The sequence below is a fragment of the Ascaphus truei genome, chromosome 1 (genome assembly GCF_040206685.1).
Source record: "Ascaphus truei isolate aAscTru1 chromosome 1, aAscTru1.hap1, whole genome shotgun sequence".
Taxonomy (NCBI): Eukaryota; Metazoa; Chordata; class Amphibia; order Anura; family Ascaphidae; genus Ascaphus; species Ascaphus truei.
The window spans coordinates 521121756-521145050 of record NC_134483.1 but is presented as its reverse complement, the minus strand read 5'-3'; the positions used below and the strand labels follow the sequence as shown (position 1 = coordinate 521145050).

At 40.5% G+C, this 23295-nt stretch overlaps 1 protein-coding gene across 5 annotated transcripts in view; it reads right to left on the bottom strand.

Annotated features, from left to right (window-relative positions):
- KDM3A (lysine demethylase 3A) overlaps positions 1 to 23295 on the bottom strand; it is a 47691-nt gene that overhangs the window by 6000 nt on the left and 18396 nt on the right. For 4 of the 5 annotated variants that reach the window (XM_075571753.1, XM_075571744.1, XM_075571734.1 and 1 more), the window contains exons 10-21: positions 22380 to 22558; positions 18818 to 19260; positions 10214 to 10415; positions 9559 to 9773; positions 8117 to 8269; positions 6144 to 6242; positions 5820 to 5947; positions 5504 to 5666; positions 4746 to 4915; positions 3998 to 4234; positions 2689 to 2860; positions 624 to 714 (exon numbers count right to left, since the gene is read on the bottom strand). In XM_075571753.1, coding sequence (XP_075427868.1) covers positions 624 to 714; positions 2689 to 2860; positions 3998 to 4234; positions 4746 to 4915; positions 5504 to 5666; positions 5820 to 5947; positions 6144 to 6242; positions 8117 to 8269; positions 9559 to 9773; positions 10214 to 10415; positions 18818 to 19260; positions 22380 to 22558 — 2252 coding nt within the window. The remainder of the gene's footprint in view (positions 1 to 623; positions 715 to 2688; positions 2861 to 3997; positions 4235 to 4745; positions 4916 to 5503; positions 5667 to 5819; positions 5948 to 6143; positions 6243 to 8116; positions 8270 to 9558; positions 9774 to 10213; positions 10416 to 18817; positions 19261 to 22379; positions 22559 to 23295) is intronic. The other variant, XM_075571761.1, reaches the window with a different exon arrangement.

Sequence of the window (23295 nt, the reverse complement as noted above, 5' to 3'; positions counted from 1 at the left end):
TACTATTGAAACAAAAACTAAAATTAAACTAACCGTAACCAATTGCATCCTATCAAGTCAAGAATATAATTGGGAATGGCAAGAAAACCACAAAGACTACACTAAAGCTAAAATGACAAAAAAAGCTCTTTATTCACATTTTTTGTTTTGTTCGCAGTGGAACGCAAGTAGGAAACGTGAGGCATTTAGCTAAAATCAAGAAAAACGCTTTAAAATTGGAAGTATTAACAGGTACTTTGTGGACAGATTATGTCTCCAAATATGTACCTACATTGAAACTTTGAAGTGAATCAAATACCCTGGGGAGCAAATGTGAAAATAAACTAAATGCGTTCAGGGACAGCCCAAAGCTATGGGCCAAACATACCAAAATCCCCACCTACGTTCTTCCTTTTGATTTTTTTAGATAGCATGCCAAGTTTGGTGGCTCTTGGATTAAACATGTGGATTTGTATATCGGGGCAAACTTTGAGTTATTGAATAGATTAACTTTGTAAAGAAAGCCAAATAATTTCCAATCGCTTCCAATGCCTCAAGCAAGACTCGTTTTTCTGAAGGAAATAAGGTGTAAGTAAACATCACACATACAAAAATTCAGTTATAAGTAGTATGAAAAGTCGTACCGAGATGGCATCATATCTCTAAAGTCTTCCCCTGGGGGCCAATCCTTTAGTTTCAGAACCATTGCCTCCCCCTCATCTGTTTTAAGGCGACCTGAAAAACAAAATCAAATTACTTTTCCTAACCAAGCTATAGGTATCTTCATTTCAAGAGTAGCCAACTCCAGTCCTCAGGTCCTGCTTCTGCACAGGTGGCTCAGTCGCTCAGTCAAAGACAGCCACCTGTGCTGAAGCAATGATATATTGAAAGCCTGACCTGTTGGTAGCCCTTGAGGACTGGAGTTGGCCAACCCTGCTCCAGATATAGGGCCATCTAATTTTAATGCAAGTTCAGACTCTGCATTAGGAGTCAATATGAGCTCAGGAAAAAACAGAACATTTAAAAAAAAAAAAAAGCATTAAAATCCTAATTTAAAATGTTATTGAGCCGGTTTATCCCACCACTGATTGGTCCAAAATCCAGTCAGGAATGGGTTAACACATTGAGAGATGAGTTTCAGAGCACGGATGCGACCGGTTGCCATTATTTGTACGTATGATTCATGAAGCAAGCAATCCTCAAAAGCTGGAATGAAACCAAGAGGCATTTTTTTTTTAAATGAGAGTTCAAAGAATGTTCTATTTTTGTTTATTTTATGTATCCATCACACATTTGTAGGTTTATACGTGTACAGTGTTATTCTTATGGAGCCTAAAAACATCAGGACAATGCGTATAGGAATCCATGTTAAAGCAGCAATCCAAGCTGTCGTTTTATATATCATCCCCTTTAATGTGTACATGGATACAATCCACACAATGATAAGTAGCCAAGTTGCTGATCGATCTGTTCTCATGTGATCGATCAGCAAGATTCGGCTCAGGGGTTCACTAAATGGCTGTCAGGGCAGCAGAAGGGGACCAAAGATGCAGAGTTCTGTGGGGAAAATCACATGACCAGGCAGTCACTAGATACAATTGGTGCACTGCTAGAGGCGGCAGGGCTCAAAAAGGGGTGTGTCAGAGCCTGCTTCAGAAGAGGAAGGGGGTGTGACTTTATAAATGGTTGCTATAGAAACAAAAAATGCTTTTAACGTTATAAAATACATTAAAAATGTAATTCATAGTCTATTTAAAAAAAATAATGCTACAAGTACTTTTAGTACAGAATGGATTTATTAATAAAACACATGTAAAATATTGCTTGGTCTGCAGCTTTAAAACAGATAAGCAAAGTGAAAGTCCTCATGTGCATGTCATTACCTAGAAACCCTGGCTGCAGTGGAAGCCATGCATGCCAAGAGATAATGGGGAAAGGCAGGTTTGTGAACCTGTCAGACGTTCAAATAAGTGGTATTTTTATTTACTGTTGGAGCCTAAACAAATGCATCATCCCATCCCTAACATGCTTCGTACTGATCAAGATCTCCTCATAGCTCAATGATGCACTCAGCATAGAACATGCAGCTGCCACGGTATTAATGAACTGCACATATAAACATTGAATCAAGGGTCAGTAGCACTTGTGTAAAAAGTCCAAAATGTAAAATGTTGTGCTTCGTGGGTTAGGACAGCGGTGCACAAAGTGGGGGGCGCGGGTGTTACAGAGGCCTCCGCGCTTCCCCGAAGGCATTTAAAATAAATGCCGGGAATCGCATGAGGCCTCTGTGACTAGTTTACTTACCTTCGTTCGTTCCAACGACGCGTCTCCATGGCAACCGGCGTCAAATGATGCAGCGGGGTCATGTGACGTCACACGACCTCGCGACGTCATTTGACGCTGGGGCCGTGCGGGGGGAGGGGGCGCGAGCCGGAGAGGAGACGGGGGGGGCGCATGAAAATAAGTTTGCGCACCCCTGGGTTAGGAGACCGAGTTATCCCTGATTTGGTGTAGCATGGATAAGAGAAGAATCTGCTGCAGTTGAAAAGAACCCGTATTTGAGTCTTTTTTTCCCTCTCCCACTGAATGTGCAGGTGTAACCCAGAGCACCCACATGAACAATTACATATATAATCTATTATCTGGGAGTGAGACAGTTCTTTGCAAAATTATGAAACCATTCAAGTTCTGCTAGACACAACCACCTACTTGAAAGGTCTTCAAAGCCGTCCCAGAAATCACCAACAGTTGCTCCTGTGATAATGTCATTCGTTCTGCAATTCACCAGGTCTACTTCTTGATCACCAAACTCTCTTCTAAAGGATTCTGGTCGCCAGAGGTCAACATTTATCGTATGATGCACCCCAGATACCATTACAGGCTTGGGAGAAAAAAATATATATACTCATTTACAATGTTTTATGGTCTCAAACCCAACTGTGGTCTCACCCCTTTATTTATTCATAAAATGTTTTATCAAGAAGTAATACACTAAGAGTTACTTCTCGTTTTCAAGTATGTCCTGGGCACAGTTATGACGACAAATACCTGGTTACATTAAGTGACCAGGGTTAAGGTTAGGAGACAAAAGGGTACTATAGACAGCACTCGTGTTGAGAGAATCTAATGGGGTGGTGCTCAAGGGAACAAGGACCCAAATTCCTCCCAGTGAACATAAATATACAACAAATGTTCACGGCACTCAAAGTGATCCATTTGCTTATACTGTATCAGCCAAAAGAATTTAATGGTATACACAAGATACAAAAGCTAAATGGTGACTGCTGATGTCTAAATGAACAAGATGCACAACACAAGCTAAAGAAGTCTAAATGAACTGAAACAGGGAGAGAAACAGGGAAGGGAGGGAATGGGGGTGAGGAAAAGGGAGGGGTAAAGTCCAGGGCGGCAACAAATGTTTTGGGGTGAAGTCCCCTTCTACTGGCCCGTTCCCAGGGAGATCGTAGTCCCCTGGTACTTCCCTATACCCTGTTACTCCATTCCCTGAAGCAGAGGATGTCAGATTAATGGACAATAAGGTCAGCGCACATGGCAACAGCTATAGGCAAATATATATGCTAAAGTAATGATAACTGGCAAAGAGGAGCTCTGGAGGAATGTGGTCACATGAATATGGACTGTCAAGTAGATAAACGCTACCAGCACAAGTAATGTCCTGAGGGATAAAGCGCCGATACAGCCAGTTCACGTGTGTCCAGGGCTGTCCGGGAACATTTGTTGTATATTAGGGTTAAGGTTAGGGTTTTGGATAACACGTGTGGAAATATCACAATTATATTTGATTCCAAGGCATGATTTTACCCTGCCCACACCGTATATGTATATATATATTTATAAAAAAAAAGTATTAAGATTTTTTTGCAGCAATCATTGAAACTGTTTTTCCATCTAAATCATGCCTATGGCAAGAAGTCCAGAAACAGGTGCATCAAAACGTTGAGTTGTATCACAGCAACTAATCTAAGGGTAATAAAGACATTCATATGTTGACATTTACCTGTCCTTGCTTCCAACATTCCCTGAACACGTTCCAGTTGCTTTTATTGCTGGGATCTTGTAGACAAAGCAATCTGTTATCGCAAAGCCAGTAGTGTGGAGTATTAAATCCCATAAGGCTGGGTTGGATGGGGAGTCCATGGGGCTTTTTAGTGGTGTCTGTGATGGTTTTAGTTTGTACCAGTGACGCAAAGATGTCATCAAGAATTTTAGGGGTGCTCTTCTCACCATTATCCTGCTGAAAATAAATGACATTTCCAGATCAAGAAACAAGGACATTAGAACATTTAAAGTTAAACTTTAAAATAAAAAGTAATACAAAAAGGGATACAGAGGCACTCCCAATGCCATGGAGTACAAGGAAAAATGAGGAAATCATGGTGCAAGCCAACTCAATATCCCTATTTTCCAAATAAAGGCCTATAATAGTATAATGTAGTGGGGAAAAAAATGGAACCACAGAAGTTATGCAAAATGACTATGGTAGCAATAAGCATAGCATGCAATAAGCCTTAGCAATGTTGCATAACTACTTGTGTGCCTCCCTATACATTACAAAGAGAAAAAAAAAAAAAAAAAAAGCTGCCCATATGCACTATTTTTATACGAATATGTATCTTCATTTTAATAATTTTTTTGATTTTACACACAAAACTAAACAAATTGTAATCGTAACATAATAATTAAGTCTTAAAGGTTTTCCTCAACTAGCAAGAAACGTTGATCTCAAAGAACCCATCTATTCTTACCTTGGAACTAGAGGAATTGAGAAGGTTCCTTAAGAAGCCTGAGTTATTACTGCTCATAGGTGTTAAAATAGAATTGTTGAATGTCTGGAGAGTAGGTGCAGGTCTTCCAAAACTAGCAAACGATGGGAGGGGTTTACTATCCGGTTTTAACATAGAAGTGAATAGATTATCTATAGGAAAGAGAAATGTAGCGTAAAAAATAAATATGTTACAGGAACATGGCCACCAAAAGTTAGAGAAAGCATTTAAGGTTTGTCCTCTAAACAGTTCTTTTTTGTTAATTTTTTAATACCAAGTATTTCATGTAATTTCAGCTCAAATCTCTATCCCCACAAAAAAAACAGAATAAGGCAGATTACATACCTTGGAGGGCAGCAGGTTCAGTATTGTGTGTTGCCCTTATTCCTTGCCCCTAATTTAATAAAATTATTAATCTACGCAGTAAAAGTCAATCAGTGGAAAGTATTAGAGGTAAAGTCGCAATAATTTCCAGGACAGGGTCCAAAACATCAACTTAAAATTTCTTTTTTTTAGGGAACTTTTCCTTTTGTTTAGTGGTTTGAGAGAAAACCTGGATCCTACAGCAACGTGAATGGGATCTACTGACATTTTTAATGTTCTGAGCACAACTGGAATGTAGGCTGCATTTCGCATGAATGACACTTAAAACTGGGTGATGGATATAGGGTGGGGGGTGGGGAATGTTTCCAGTGCCTTTCCTCCCATTAAATCAGACTTCCACAATCCCGAAATCTTACCCTTGTTTTCTTTGTTCACATTCGTGTTTGGCAGGTTCGTCAGCCAACTTAAAGGCCCAAAGGCTGAAGGTGTTTTACTGCAAATTGCTACCGGATCTAGTTCAGTAAACGTAGAAGGTTGTAGATTCATTCCATTTGTGTACTCAGCCCCAGAAGTAGTGCTCTGTAAAAAAGCAGTTTTATTTATTCAAACACAAGTGTCTTCTTACCTCACCTTAGACAGGAGCCAATACAAAAGCTCTTTAGGGCATGAACTCCTTGCCATAGATTATCATTTTTAAAATGCAACGTAGAGAAGTCAAATTACACAACATACCTGTTTTGAATCTTCCTTCAAAGACGGTTTGGATAAAGGCTTTCGGTGCTTACTGGAGCATGGACAATTTGATTTTATTCCCCACTTTCCTCTAACAGAATGAACTAAGTCACCAACATCATAAAGAGCTGCAAAACAGAGACAGAACTAAGCAAGAGTGTCACACACCACAGCAATGTTCAAAATCTGCATCAATGCACGGGGACATGCACATCAGAAACCACGGGATGGAGGAGTATGGGAGTTTAGAATGGCAAACGGAGTTGAAAAAACCCAACGGGAAATGGGCAATGCGTGGGTTAAAAACAAAAACACGTACATTACCTTTCCCTGGGACAATTTGCGTAGGCATTAGATTTTCCGGTTCATGTAACTGTCCTTTAACACATTTTAACCATGAGAAGGCTTCAGTTCCATCGTCGTCTGAAAGTTAATACATCATTTTACGGTTTGGTTAATACAAATTGTTTTTATTAGGATGGGGTGAAGTTCTATTCAAGTAAATGCAATTTTTTAAATATTAGTTTGTCTTCCTTTTCCATCCTGATGAGATACTTCAAACTCGAGCAGTTTAATGCTAAAAATGTAACAGCATTTTTCGCGTGCTTTTTAAAGGTTGCCATTTTTATTTAGACAGTCCAATTTTCTGCAATTTCAGTTACTCTGATCCTTCACAAGAGAAACTTGGTCTAAAATACTTGTTCTTTATCTAGTTTTAACATGTTAACTGTTTCACTGCCAAGTATTTACATCATTTATTAAAGTCTATTTGTGGAGCAGTAAAAGGATACCTCATCATTAAATGGTGACAAGGTGTGTTTCCATCTATTTAACTCCATCCCTGAACTTTCATTGCAAAACAAATTAATATTACAGGGGGGTGGGGGGAGGAAAAGGGTTTGAAATTTAAAAAAATATATATAATTACAAGGGGGAGGAGGAATGGTAAAAAAAGAAACTCAATATTGTAGAGGGAGAAAGGGGGTGGCCCGGTATTAAAGGGGTTGCACCCCATATGGCCACCCCCTGACCTCACCAGAGAGACTGCGGTCCAGGGATGAGGTTTGCACCTTGTTGTACCTTGAAAATGTATGTTCCCCTGTTCCCATGTTTCATTATAAGCATGTATTTTAATGTTTTAAAGTGCATTTCTGTATCTCCAGTTCTGGAGGTCGCAGAGAGTTCATATTTGGCCAATATGTGGAGTATCTGTAGGCATTAAAAACTGGCAAAGGTCGACCCACTGAGCCCACCAGAATGGAACTTATTAATATGTGTAGATATTAAAGTGTATATGTATTTTATTTTGGATCTGTTCTGAAAATGCAGACGCCATTTGCTAGGCTAATAAGTCATGAAGGGCAGACGGCTGAGTAGCCTAAGCACGGCGATCAAAAAGTAAAAGCCTTGATTGTTACCCAATGTCTAGGGATTAAGTATTAGTCAATCAACAAACTCTGCCAGTCTAATTGTTACCTGAGGGCATGGGTTAGTCTGTATCTCCACATTAGAGAGTGAATACAGAATTGTTCACCAATAGGCTGTGTTCAATGTTAAGAATAGGGTTGCACAGGTATATAAACTGTGTCAACCCTACAGTTTTTAGCTGTGCTTCTGATACCATCTTGAATGTCACTGGATTGCTGGAGTTGTGCTTCTGATTCCACCTGGAATGTCACCGGATTGATGGAGAATTGCTAGCTGATACTTCTCCATTCCCCAACCCTAAGTAAGTGTTATCTTCTTGTCTGTTAATTGTACTATATTGATGTGTTCACCTTATTTAAGGAATACATTATATTTTATCATATCTAAGCCTCGTTCAGTTCAACCCAGATATTTGGTGTTCATTATATCTTGTCATAAGCTACCGTGACAAATATTGACTTTACTTTTTTCTCTTTAAAGAAAACCAATCTCCTAGTTTTAAACTGTTAAAAATATCACTGTCAGTTCAAGTAGATTTTTAATTCGGATCACAAAATATTTCAGCCGTTTACAGATTGGAAAAAATATCACTATTTTCTAAGGGTTTGTTTAAACCCTGGATTTCTACAATTTTTTCCCCAAATTATACCCACTTAATTGCAAGAGCAGTTCCAAAGTTACATGGGGGGGGCGGGGCGGTTAATGGATTCTTTTCACCAAATACCTCACAGCAACATACATGGTGCCAAGTTGGACGGTCTTGAATACATATACATTTTTGTCTTCGGTCACAAAGCTTTCGGTGGCGAGACCTCGCTAATATATACAGTCGTGGCAAACTATTTTCATGGTTGAAGGTTGATTCTTACCATGGCTTAAGCTCTTCTTTTTCATCCTGTAGCAGTCCATACAAACACCAAACCCGCACTTGGGACATACCCAGTGAAGGTTGAAAATGGTTGTGTCGCAAACATCACACATTTCACGAACCCCTCGCACAGCACGCTTCCAAGCTACTTGTTCTGAAAGACCGGGGGAGAAATAAAAAAAAATGACATGTCAAAAGTTAGTCACCCACATTTCTAGACTTCTGAAAGGTGAGTCCAAAAGACTATGTGCATTACAAACTGTCAATGCTATAACAGAATGGATTTCTCAGTTTAGTTGGATGAAATAAAGTAGCTAAAGGACCGGATTACAAACTACTCCCCCTCCCCCACTTCTCGGCCTGTTCGAGTGGAGAACTGTGTGTGACGAGTGGTGCTGAAAATAAAGTATCTGAAAAACATCTTTGGAAGCAGTTTTCAATCACTGCTCACTTTGTCGATGTCATGCCCCATAATTCCCTCAACAGCTCTATTACAGGGCAGTGTGGGCCGCAACTTTAGTAAGCAGAGTAGCGACTGACAGTTCTGCTTGTGAAGACATTCAAATGTCGTTGCTGTGCCAGCCCCCGTAATGGGCGAGTGACCTCCTGCAGTGGACCGGGGCAGGCAAACATTGTTGGCACATGCCAATAGCAAAATAAATCCATACACTATGAAGGTTATTCTCTATGAAAGGCCTTTGTTGCAATTTCACAGCCTATACGAACAAGGACAAGTTATTTTACACTTCCTCTTCCACAATAGCAGGACTCTCGCCTAATTACTGTAGCTTGCAAGCAAGCATTTTATGCCTAACTAATGATCAATATGGGCCTGAGTGTACTTGTATGTGTTTCCCCAGTAAGCTTCACTTGCACTGGAGATCTCACTTTACAGGTGGCAGGCCAAAAAACACAATGCAGTGTGTGTGCAGCGCACAGCCAAAGAGGATGAAGAGAAGGTCTGGCAAAAAAATCTTTTATTGTGAGGCCATAAAATAGAGGGTTGCAAACCTTCTACGCGTTTCGTGCGATACGGGCACTTTATCAAGAAGCACTTTAACAAGACCGCCATCTTTATGGACGTACAATACGTGAAATTAAGTAATTCTGCGTTCACTGAACAAGTTATTTATAATAGCATCTGACGATACCATTTTAATGGTGCAAGACCGACATCTAATACAAAACATTTTGATTACAATTTTCTATTTAGTATTACCACCTTTTGATTGGCAGTGCTCACTTTTGCTTATATCTTAAAGAATCTCTGCATTTCCCGGAGATGGTAAATTTTCATGGTAAAACTACACACCGTTTATATGAACTTAAAACATTAAGAGAAATAAGCCACTGAAAAATGTTTTAGTTACATGACTGATACATCTTCATAGCCAAAGTACACACAAAACAAAGAACTATGCAATGTAATGGAGGAGGTCTTACTTTGTGGGTCTACTGAAGCCATGACTTCCTTTTCAGACATTACTAGTTTGCAGAAGTGGTCACCGATATTTGCCAGGATATACTTTGCCGTGTCCAGATCAAGCCCCACAACATTGCTGGCCACGGGCAGCCACAGGTTGATGGCTTCAGCATCATACTTATTGGGTGTTAAGAAACCTCCTTCCCGCAGCAATCCGTGTTTGTTGAAATGTAACCTTGAAAGAAGGTAATCATTAGTTTCATTTTATTTGTATGCAAATGTACGCGTGAAAATGTATAGCACACACAATGTACCAGCTATAAATTTATAGAGATAATCTAATCTAGATATATGTTCCAGGACCGTATCTACAAAAATAACCCGAAACCTCAAAAATTATAATAATGGTAATAAAACATAGGTAGGGAAGGTGTGGATGTAGGTACTGTACACCCTTACAATGTTTTATACATCTTCCACATTTTATTTCAGCACTATTATGGTACTATTGTTCTCAAGTCTGCAAAGATGTTACAGGTCTCAGACAACCAGAGATATTTCTCCAACCACTTAGAAGCCAACACAAACATTATATGGGGATGGTTACACTTTGCTTGTATGCGATACCTGAAGCCCTTTGTTTCTGTAGAAACATAGTGGCTGAGAATAGCTTACCTTCGGAAGTGGAAGAACCTGCAGAAGACGGCAGAGTCACGTTGCTCGTTGCTCCGACCAAAGCGGTCCAGACGACACTCTCTACACTTGTGAAGCTGAGGTGCAATGTCATTGCAGGGGCCGTCTTGTACAAAACAATCTCCGCTCTGCTGCAACCTTTTCAGTTTTTGTGCATCCAACAATATAGACTTGGGATATGTAACTGGGAGAAAAATAAAACACCCCATGTTTATATTGTGAACCACCAAGAATACACTATCAGGATATTATCAGCACAGAATGAAACATGTTAATATGGAACTGCATGTAAAGAAAACATTTAACAATAGTCTTTTGTAGCTTATTTTCCAACAAAAAAAAAACAAATAGAATTTCTAAAGGGAGACAGAGAAATAAATTGCTAAAAACCAAAGCATTGAGTATGCACGTTTCTGAATAGTCTTGATGTGAATTGCTTGTGTAGTAGCTCAGGTATTGGGGGTGTATGGTACCCAATGTGACAACCAACTGATTCATCTGGCACATGGTTCTGTACCATTTTATTCTATATTGTTTACTACAGTAAATAAGCATCTACTTTTATTACATTTCTCGTCTAAGCAGTTACCAAGTTTGTGAATTAACTTGGACACTCATGTTATTCTTCTTGCCTTACTTATGCAGTGTTTCACTACAACGCTACGGAATAAGACTGCTTTAGTGTTATTCTATGTGATGCAAATGATTGCGAAGGAGTCTCACCACACCACAGCCTCAGATTGCTCAGTCAACAATGACACAAATGAAACCAGCCTACATTCTGATTACGGAGTAGAAAATAAAGTCTAAATCAATTTTAAATTATTTTCTTTAGCATATTAGATGATGTATACACCTTTTTTTAATGAGGCTACCATAAAGCAAAGTGTGACAACAAAACTATGCAAAGTAAACAGAGTTCAACACAGCTTTCAGAATTTCTAAATGCAGCTAAATTACCCACCATTTCCCCCATAGAGAAATCCAAATTTGCTTAGGAAATCACATTGAAATAACTTTAGTTATTAAAAATCTTAAACCCTCGAAAGCGCCCGAGCCCTGATGGTTTTTCTAACATACTACAAAAAAATTCTACCATATTCTAGCCCCCCACCTGTTGACCATGTTCAACTCTATTTTCTCAAACTCCCATTTCCTGAGTACTATGCTCCAGGTATCTATAGCTCGGATCCTTAAGGAAGGTAAAGACCCTACAAATTGCACAATTTACAGACCAATTTCCCTAATTAACTCCGATTTGAAAATGTACTCTAAAATGTTGGCTAACCGACTGAACGAGATTCTTCCCTCCCTGATTCACCCAGACCAAGTGGGATTGGTGCCTGAAAAACAGGCAACGGATAATAGAAGACAAATTATTGATTTGGTTGCATTTGCCTCTAAAAATAATATACCATCAATGGTACCGAGTTTGGAGGCCGAGAAGGCCTTTGGCCTAGAGGGCCCCTTTCTGAAAGCAATACAGGCCCTATGCATCACCTCCACAGCAAGAGTAATTTCCCAAGGCTTCCCCTCCCACCCCCTCACATATTTCCTAAAAACAATGGAATAGACAGGGCTGTCCCCTATCCCCTGTATTGTTCGCTCTCTGCATGGAACCCCTGGCCGCTAAGAGACAAGCCCAACATTTCTGGAATACGGGTAAAAAGACGAGACCTAGAAGATTGCACTTATTGCGGATGTTATCCTCGCGCTCGCTAAACCTTTGACCACCCTCCCTAACCTGTTCTTTCATCCTATTACAATTCAATAAGTTGTCAGGGTTCAAAATAAACCGTAAAATCAGAGGACCTCAATATAAAATTTACCAAAAGAGATGGTCCAACTCATCGCCCTTAATTTTGAATGGTAACCAATGGCTATTAAATATTTAGGAATTCCCATTCCAAAAAGACTAACTCTATACCGTGACAATAACCCCAACATTTTTAAAACTCAGGGATGATAAAGACATGGGCTAACTATAATATATTATAGATAGGAAGAATTCATTGTAAAAAGATGCATTTTTTACCATGCCTGCTGTACTTTTTCCAGACCCTACCTATCCCAATAGTGACGGAAGAGATCACATCTCTCCACAACTATGGCTAAGGACCCGCGCGCGGCCGCGGGCCACCAGCTCCTTTCCTGGAGGTCCCCGCTGGCTCCTTCCGACATGGCTGACTGCGTGCTGTAATGCGTCAGCAGGACGATGCTGCAAGCTTCTGTGGATCAGGTAGACAGATTGTTGGGGGGGGGGGGGGGGGAGGGCTGGGATTGACCCGGCGGTCTTGGAACACGTTGGCACCAATGACAAAGTTAGAGAAAGATGGAGGGTCCTAAAAAATGATTACAGGGATCTAGGCCAAAAGCTTAAGGCAAGGACCTCCAATTTCTGAAATACTACCAGTGCCATGCGCTACTGCAGATAGACAGTCAGAGATCAGGGAGCTTAATGCATGGCTAAGAAAGTGGTGCAGGAAGGAGGGGTTTGGGTTTTTAGAGCACTGGGACTCCTTTTCTGGGAGGTGCCATCTATATTCTAGGGACAGATTGCACCTCAATGACGAGGGATCTTCTGTGCTAGGGGGGAGAATGCTAAAAAGGTTGGAGGAGATTTTAAACTAGGATGGAGGGGGGAGGGGAATGAAACAGATAATGAACTAAATGGAATAGGAGGAGGATACAAGGTAGTATGGAGGTAGAATGGGGGCAAGTGCGAGTTTGACAAGCAGTGAGACACCCATAGTAAATACAGATAATACTAGAAAACTTCTAAAGACTAAACCAAGTGGGAGCAGAAAGGAAGGAGCAGATAAGATAATAGTACAGGCTGAAAAAAACTTAAATGCATGCTTGTTAATGCAAGAAGCCTGACAGATAAAATGGGGGAGCTTGAATTAATAGCTGCAAGGGAGCAGTATGATATCATAGGCATTACTGAAACATAGTGGGATGAAACTCATGACTGGACAGTTAATTTAGAGGGTTATTCCCTTTTTCGGAAGGATCGAACAAATAGAAGGGGAGGTGGAGTATGTTTATATGTTAAACCGGATCTAAAAAAAATTATAAAGGGATGATGTCTATGAAGGGAATGATGAAAATGTAGAGACTTTGTGGATAGAAATTAGCAGTGAAGGTAAAAGTATAAAGAAAATGTTTGTGGGAATATGCTATAAACCACCAAATATCTGTGTGATTGAGGAAGCTAAAATACTTTTGCAAATGGCGAAGGCATCAAAACTGGGTCATGTTTGCATAATGGGGGATTTTAATTATCCAGACAGACTGGGGCAATGAGATTAGCGTTACAACAAAAGGAAACAGGTTTTTGGGGGTGCTTAAAGACAATTATATGACCCAAATTGAGGAACCAACCAGGAGAGGGGCAGTTCTGGATTTGGTCATATCAAACAATGTAGAAGTAATAAAATATTCAAGCCTGGAACATTTGGGTAACAGTGATCATAACGGTCTCATTTGAAATAAATTATCAAAAAACAGATTACTTGGGTTCAACAAAGACCTTAAACTTTAGAAAGGCAGATTTTAATAAACGGAGGTTTAATCTAGTAGTAATACAATGGGATGATGTTTTTGCAGGGAAAAATGTAGAAGATAAATGGGCAGTCTTTAAAACATTGTTAGAAAAGCACACTTATCAGTGTATACCCTTGGGTAATCAGTATAAAAGAAATAAGTCAAAACCAATGTGGCTAAATAAACAGGTAGGGGAGGAAATGGACAAGAAGAGGAAGGCGTTTAGATTCTTTAAGTCAGAAGGGACGGAGACATCGTATCAGAATAAGGAATGTAACAAAAATTGCAAAAGGGCAATCAAATTAGCAAAAATGGATAGTGAAAAAAGGATCGCAATAGAAAGTAAGGTCAACCCTAAAAAGTTCTTTAAGTACCTTAATAACAAAAAAATGAGAAAAGAAAATATAGGACCCTTTCAGTGTGAGATGGGTAGGCAGATTGGAGAAAAGGAAAAAGCAGAGGTATACAAATTCTTTGCCTCTGTGTTTACCAGGAAAGAATAAAGTTCAATAGTAGTGCCGCAGGAGGAAGCCACAACCTCCATATTAATGAACAATTGGTTAACTGAGGAAGAAGTTCATAAGCGACTTGAAAAAATGAAATTAAATAAGGCACCTGGCCCCGATGGCATACATCCAAGAGTTCTCAAGGAGTTAAGCTCAGTAATAGCCATACCATTATATTTAATATTCAAGGACTCCATTTCCACAGGCTCAGTACCACAAGATTGGCGTAAAGCATATGTGGCGCCTATATTTAAAAAGGGAGCTAGATCACAACCTGGGAAATTACAGACCTTTAAACCTGACTTCAATAGTGGGGAAACTACTTGAAGGTTTAATACAGGGTTAGAGTGACATCACCTTGACGGTCACGTGGGACACGGCGGAGCGTGCATGCAGCTCCTATTGCGGAGAGACACGGAGGAATATTATACACATAGGACATCTACCACACTGGTGTCCTTACAGTACCAACTATCAGGTCGAATATCTCCTGTTCCTCTGCAGGTTACCTGTATCCCACATACTTATCTACCAGCAACATTTGGGATATATTTATTTGAGTGTATACTTAACCCTACTGTACCCATTTCATACCATCATATGAATACTTACCAACTAAATTGTGACATATTAATGTCTCCTTTGGGTATGCTTTATCTCTAGCAGTGTGGGATTACCCTCTGATTAGATGCTGCTATTGTGCATGATGTTTTGGTGAGGCTATTAGCCGTGTTATTATATTTTGAACCCTAACTCCATATATATTTCTATGGGCTATTAGTATAGGTTCATATTAACACCCACACTCACCATACATTCTCCGTCTCGCCCACTAGGGGATCTTTTTTAATTATTGGTATTTAGTTGTCGTTTTATGCATGTCGTCATATTTTATCATGTAATAAATTTATATATATATTTGTTTGTCGTGCCATAGTTTAGGTTGTGTGGGAGGTTCCCAATTGGTCTGTATTTACTTGCATACTATTGGTACTAGTTAATATACTGGTACTTTATGTGTACTATATTATATTCATGTGATGAGTGCAGTTTGTAGGGACTTTTAGTGACCTATCTTGTCACTTAGTTGTGTTAGATTTAATACGGGATAATATTCAGGAATACCTAATGGAAAACAAAATTATTAGTAATAGTCAGCATGGATTTATGAAGGATAGATCTTGCCAAACTAACCCCATTTGTTTCTTTGAGGAGGCAAGTAGGAATTTAGACCAGGGTAATGCAGTTGATGTGGTCTACTTAGATTTTGCAACGGCTTTTGATACGGTTTCACACAAGAGGTTGGTGTACAAAATAAAGAAAATTGGACTCGGTAATAATATATGCACCTGGATTGAAAACTGGTTAAAGGACAGACAACAGAGGGTTGTCATAAATGGAACTTTTTCAGGTTGGGCTAAAGTCGTGAGTGGAGTACCTCAGGGATCGGTACTGGGACCACTGCTTAACTTGTTTATTAATGACCTCGAGGTTGGCATCGAGAGCAAAGTCTCCATCTTTGTTGATACTAAATTGTGTAAGGTAGTAGAATAAGAGCAGTATGTAATTTCTCTTCAGAAGGACTTGGAGAGACTGGAAATGTGGGCAGGTAAATAAATGGCAGATGAGGTTTAATACAGATAAATGTAAGGTTATGCATTTGGGATGCAAGAATAAAAAGGCGACTTACAAATTAAATGGAGATATATTGGGGGAATCCTTGATGGAGAAGGATTTAGGAGTGCTTGTAGACAGCAGGCCTAGTAATATAGTGCCCAAAGTCATGCAGTAGCTGCAAAGGCAAACAAGATCTTATCTTGCATCAAACGGGCAACGGATGGAAGGGAAGTAAACATAATTATGCCCCTTTATAAAGCAATAGTAAGACCACACCTTGAATATGGAGTACAATTTTGGGCACCAATCCTAAGAAAAGACATTATGGAACTAGAGAGAGTGCAGAGAAGAGCCACCAAATTAATAAAGGGGATGGACAATCTAACTTATGAGGAGAGGCTAGCTAAATTAGATTTTTTTACATTAGAAAAGAGGCGTCTAAGAGGGGATATGATAACTATATACAAATATATTCGGGGACAATACAAGGAGCTTTCAAAAGAACTGTTCATTCCACGGGCAGTACAAAGTACTTGGGGCCATCCCTTAAGGTTGGAGGAAAGGAGATTTCACCAGCAACAAAGGAAAGGGTTCTTTACAGTAAGGGCAGTTAAAATGTGGAATTCATTACCCATGGAGACTGTGATGGCAGATACAATGGATTTATTCAAAAAAAGTTGGACATCTTTTTAGATGGGAAAGGTATACAGGGATATACCAAATAAGTATACATGGGAAGGATGTTGATCCAGGGATTAATCCGATTGCCAATTCTTGGAGTCAGGAAGGAATTTATTTTTCCCCTTATGAGATATCATTGGACGATATGTGACTGGGTTTTTTTGTTTGCCTTCCTCTGGATCAATGAATAAGTATAGATATAGGATAAAGTGTCTGTTGTCTAAATTTAGCATAGGTTGAACTTGGACGTACGTCTTTTTTCAACCTCATCTACTATGTAACTATGTAAGAAGCGCTGATGCGTCACGTGGTGCACGAGTCAGCCAATGAGGAGGGAAGGAGGGGACTTACGGGAGGGAAGTGTGCAATCTATCCCTCTCCTCCTGGACCCACAGCCTCCCGGACCCACAACCTCTGCGTCATCACCCTTACCCTCCTCCACCCCTCCCCGGGTTCAATGGCTGCACCCCCCCGACCCGTTTTGGCCACGCTCCCCCCGCGCCAAAAAAGTCAACTGCAGACCGCAGATAGAGGTGCAGTGACTTTCACGTGCCGCCGGCAAGCAAGGATGCGTGCAGCGGGTCTTCAGCCTGAAGGGGGGAGGGAAATCCAGATTAAAAAAAAAACACGTTCTTACCATCCCCAATAAAGCAAGAGGCCTAGGACTACCGTGTATACTTCCTTACTACAAGCAGCCCAACTCAGCAAATTAGTATTATGGCATTGTAGCCCTTCACTCAGACGATGGGTATTTTTAGAATCATCCCTGGCCTCCCTGGTAGAGCTCAAACTGTTATGTCTCCCTTTAAGGTGGACCATCTACACCAATCCACTTAGTCCAACAATAGCCCGTTCCCTAAAATGTATGGGACTCCATATGGATAAAATACGGTTTAACAAACATGTAACTCCTTAAATGACCCTCTTTCTCAACCACCCTGGATTTATACCAGGCCAGACAAAAGAGAGGTTTATTAACTGGACAAATGCTGGGATATCAAGACTCAGATCTGGGCCCTGATCTAAACCTAAAACAGTTGAATTCAAGAGAAAAAATACCAAATTCAGAATTCCTCCAATATTTACAATTTAAAGCGTTTTACAAAAAAAGTCCACCCATGCAGCCATCCAACCAAATTTAAATTTGTGTATTCACATGACAGATGCACCTCTGGTCTTATCTCACATCTATATGGCTATTTTGTCAGTTCCCCGCCCTCATCCCAACAAAAAATTAAATATGATCCAATGGGAGCAGGAACTGAAGTCAGAAGACTGGGACGATATTTTGCACCACCATAAAAGAGAATGCATGGAAAGGGATGATGCATTGGTGTTTAACCATACGATTGTCCAGATTTATTCCAGGCTACCCCTCAAAATGCCCAAAAGGCTGTGGAGAACAAGCGTCATTTATACATATATGGTGGACGTCTGGGGAGGTATCCTCCCCGGAGGAAGGTGAAATTTTGAATTCAGAGAATTCTTAATGTAGTTATCCCTCTTCTCCCTTGGTCTCTGTTGCTGAATAGACACCTACCAGGCATAACCAAACAGGAAAACAAGTTGGTTTGCCATATCGCTACTGCAACCAGGTGTGAGATTGCTTCTGTTTGGAAACAGAATGTAATCCCCTCTATTCCCAAAATAAAAGATATGTTTTGTCTGCCACATGGAAAAACTATCTAGTTTTATGAATGACACATGTGGAGTTCCAAATGGTGTGGCAGCCTTCGATCATATGCAGGGATCCCAACCATAAATGCACAAGCAATTATGCCAAGGCAGGGGTGTGCCAACTATTTGAGCTGTGGCCCTTACGCCGGGGTCTTGTGGTGTCATTTGACGCCACGTTGCCATGGCGACGCATCACACCAAGCCTCTGAATCCCGGTAAGTGACGTTGCAGAGGCCTCACGCAACCCCCTCCCCAGTTTGCGCACCCTTGCTTTAAGAATTCAACAATCCAGAGTATAGTATTGTTATTTTACAAATATTTGATGTTGATTTTTTCCCGTCTCTACAAAATGTTAATTGCAAATTGAAATTGATTTGGACTGTACCTCCTGCACCCACACCACTTCCCCATTTTACTTTTCTGTATCCCTCCCAACTATTGTTTTCCCCTCCCCCCGTGAAACTTTAAAAAACAAGCTATAGATATAAAAATAAAAAAGTAAAAAATGCATGCAAAGTGTGAAATGCCATTGGATACCGAAAACCTGATGCACACTTACCACCCTCACTTTTAGTCGAGCTGCTAGCATAGGATGCTTTTGCTGTACTGAGTTTTGCACGGAGGTGTTCATTTTGTTTAGTTTCTTCCACGTTTCTGATAGAAGTTGATGAATCTATTACAGAAAGCGCGCCTTTCTCATGGAAGCTATCCGCTGGAAACTCAAAGCCCTTCGGGAACACTGTTGAAGGCGTTGTAAAGGCCTCAAAGAAATTTTCTGTTTTCCCTTTTTCGTTATTCGTTTGGTTAGACCAGGAGGAAAAGCTTGATGCAGGTGAAAAAGAAACGGAAGGCTTTTCTGTTAGGCCGAAACCCAAACTCCCCTTATCACTGTGGGACATTGCACTGAGAAATAAATTTGTTTCTTCCATTTTTGTTTCTTCCATTTTTGTTTCACCATTAAAAAGGGAGGATGTTTCTCGTGGTAAGTTTTGGTTGCATATTCTAAACATGGAGGGAAAAAACAAACAAAAAAAAACTGATTTATTTGATCATGACAAATGAAAGTAAAACAACCCACAACTTTGTTGTGACAATCAACATGCGGTAAAGTACAGGCTGTCCTCTGTTATCCAACAGAATCCGTTCTGGAAGTAGCGTTGGATAGTGAAACCGTTGTAAAGCGAGTCCCAAAATAAGGGTACGGGGGGGCCACCTTCCATGGGTTACAACTGACCAGTTCAGGGATACCTTTTGGAAAAGCTACAAAGTAACTGCACTACCAAGGATCTCAATCACTACAGATGCCTGCGGAACATGTGCACAAGGCAAACAAGGCATGCAAAAGCACAATATTACTCTGACAATCTCCACCAGAATACATCAAACCCAGCTAACTTCTGGAAGGTTATCAACAATATATTCCAGCCTTCTAACCATCAACGACCAAGTAATATAACTAAGGGGGATATTACTCTGACAAAACCCACTGACATTGCAAATGCATTCAATGATTACTTTGTGGGGTGTGCCACTAACTTATTAGCGAAACGCAGCCCAAACCACAAACCTGAATCTCATCCTGGGAGTACCCCTATAGCCCCACCACCTCCCAACACTGCCCACAATTTTCAATTTGACCCAGTATCTGAAGAGGAGATTACACAAGTGCTCCTCAAATTAAAACTAAGCAGCCAATATGGACCTGACTTGCTACAAGCTAGGTTCCTACGACTTGGTGCCCCAGCCATTGCCAAACCAATTGCTTCCATAGTCAACTCTATCCTGTCTGCAGGCCATATCCCTAAGACCTGGAAAACTGCCAGAGTTGTCGCAATCTTCAAACGTGGGGACAAAAACACTGTCTCAAACTACAGGCCAATCTCACTTCTCCCAATTCTATCCAAAGTCATGGAAAAATGTGTCCACTCCCAATTAAGCGATTACTATACCAAGACAAATTTCCCTAGCCAGCCAATTCCAATCTGGCTTTCGCCCCAAACACTCCACCGTAACTACACTGCTAAAAGTTTGCAATGAAATCCAGTGTGGAATGGAACGGGGACAACTCACTGGTGCAGTATTCCTAAATTATGCAAAGGTTTTTGATACAGTTGATCATGCTATCCTGCTTAACTAACTCCAGAGCTATGGAATAGGGAAGCATGCTTTAAACTGGTTTCAGTCCTACCTATCAGGTAGATCCCAACATGTGTCCATCCCAAGCTCTAACTCCAACCCCCTGGATATCACCTGTAGTGTCCCGCAAGGCTCTGTTCTGGGGCCCCTACTCTTCTCAGTGTTCATTAATGATCTTCCCACAGCTTGGAAGGAAACCTCAATACACATGTATGCAGATGACACAATCCTATATGCACACAGCCATAGATAGCCTCTCTGACCTTCAACACATACGTCAGTCTGACTTTTTCAGACTCGAAAACTGGATTTCCCAAAACAAACTGTTTTTAAACACTAACAAGACTGTAACAATGGTATTTGGGACCAAGACTAAATTTTTAAAGCTTCCAGCGACTGAGCTCCAGATTAGAACCAACGCTAACACCACCCTCACCCCTGTCACTAGTTTTAAATACCTGGGCATATGGTTTGACTGCTACATAACATTCGGGATGCACATTGATACCCTGACAACAAAGACCTATGCCAAACTAGGGGTACTTTACAGGAACAAATCCTCCCTAAGCCTCCTGGTCAGAAAGCGTATTGCACAGCAGATGCTAATGCCAATTATTGACTATGGAGACATAGTATATGGCTCGGCTCCTCAAACCCACCTTAGCAAACTTGACACCCTCTACAATTCAATTTGTCGTTTTGTTCTCCAATGCAACTACAACACACATCACTGCGAAATGCTCAAAGAACTAGATTGGTCATCACTAGAGTCTAGGCGCAAAGTTCACCTTTCCTGTCTCACCCTCAAATACTTTCTGGGCAAGCTACCCAGCTATCTGAACAAGCTCCTCACCCCTACCACATGCAGCACCTACCACCTGAGATCAGACGCCAAAAGACTGTTCATGGTCCCAAGGCTCAACAAAGTATCCGGCCATTCCTCCTTCTCTAACCATGCACCCCAAAACCGAAACAACCTACCAGAGACTCACATCCACCACCAGTTTAAGTTCTTTCAAATCTAAGGCTGTCCCACATTTTAATCTGGTCTGTAACCGTTTCATACGCTCATAATATATATTTTCTTTAACTGTGCATGCAATGTCTTGTATATAATGTATACCCTGTTCATTTATGTAACTATTTGTAACCATGTATTATTTGTCTTAACCCTGTGCCCAGGACATACTTGAAAACGAGAGGTAACTCTCAATGTATTACTTCCTGGTAAAATATTTTATAAATAAATAATGTTAATCAGTGGTGGTGAGCGTTGGATAACGCATTCAGGCATCAGGAAAAACGGCCTTTGCGCTTGCATTGTAAAGGGTTGGATATGCTGTTCGTTATAAAGTGAAACGTTGGATAACGAGGATTACGTGTACAAGGATACCGAATATCACTTGTAACTTCAACACTGTTATAAGGAAAACCGATATTAAACTTTTTGTTGTTGGAGGGGCAAAAAGCAAAAGCAAAAAGGCCGCACGCAAAAGCACAACATTCCTCCGAGGTTCACCATTGGCTGGTGCACCCCTTCCTCCTCTATTACACAGTATCGACCAAAAGGTATGTGCTCATTAGTTTTCCTCGTGGTTAAGGCATGAAAGCTTGTGTGTAACAAAGATATTCCACCCTGGTCTAATTAAGAGTGAATGAGAAAACACTTAAACAGAAGCACTGAAACGGTTTAACAAATATACAGTGAATCCCACACAGCTAGTTGTTGGACCCATGTAACCACCTGTGGAAGATGTGCTCAAAGTGCCTGACAGGGCAGATAGCCTGGGAGTATGCCCTACATGAGCAGATAATAGAAAAATTACCCATTGAGCATATTGGAGTATGGGTTACGTGGGGTGAGGCCTCAATCTTTTACAATTGCACAGATGGTTTTAGACACCAGATACATTTACAAACGTCAGAACAATTACAGAAACAGCAAGGAGTGCAGTGAGGAAATGTTATCCATGTGCAATTCTCACCCTTGAGGAGTTTCTGCACCGAAGCTTGGAGGGGAATTGGCTTGTGGGGGAGTAGTTGCTTGTGGGGGAGTAGCGCGGAGAGCCAGGTTTTGGCTGGCAGGAGTCGTTGCAGTGCATCCCAGCAATGCTTCTCCAAAACCCACAGGAACAGACTGTTTGGAGAAAAGACTTGGCGTCGCCTGTAAAAAAGACGAGTGACAATCTTATCTCACCGTAAACCTCCAGTAGCAAAGGCATTTAAATACAAACAGCCTCTCAAAGACAATAATTCTTGTAATAAATGGAGACCATAGAAGTTTACATTTTTTTTATTACTTATTTTGTAAACTAGCTGAGAGACCCGGCGTTGCCCGGAATGTAAATAGATAAAATAAATTGATGTTTAAAATAAAAAGTATAAGAATTCAATATTATTAAAGTACAACATATGTTTTTGATCCACTTTGAGCAAAGATATATATAAGTAATGTGGTGTTCCGAGTATAGAACATGCCACATATAACTGTCCATGGGATAAACATGTTTATTGTAAGTTTATACCAGTGCACTTGATTGTTCTTGTGTGATTGATTGATTGTCCTTGTGATTTGTTGATGGTGATACCAAATGCGAGTCTCAGTGGAAATTGTAGGCGTTTGAAATTGAAGGGCATGTTTGTAGGTATTAGTTGAAAGGGGGGTTTGAATAAGTTGCCTGTGATGTAAATTGATAAAATAAATTGATGCGACCTGTGAAAGTGTGTTAAATGTATTCCTTATGGTTGTGTGAAATAGTTTTGTGGGGTGGAGAGGGTGGGTTGTGAAGAGTGTGGTAAGGTATGGGTAAAAAAAAAAAGGAGGGAGGTTTGTGCTATAAAGAGGAGTGTAGGAGTGGTGAGTGGAGGAGAGGAGGGGGTATTGTGGGAAAAAGATGAGGG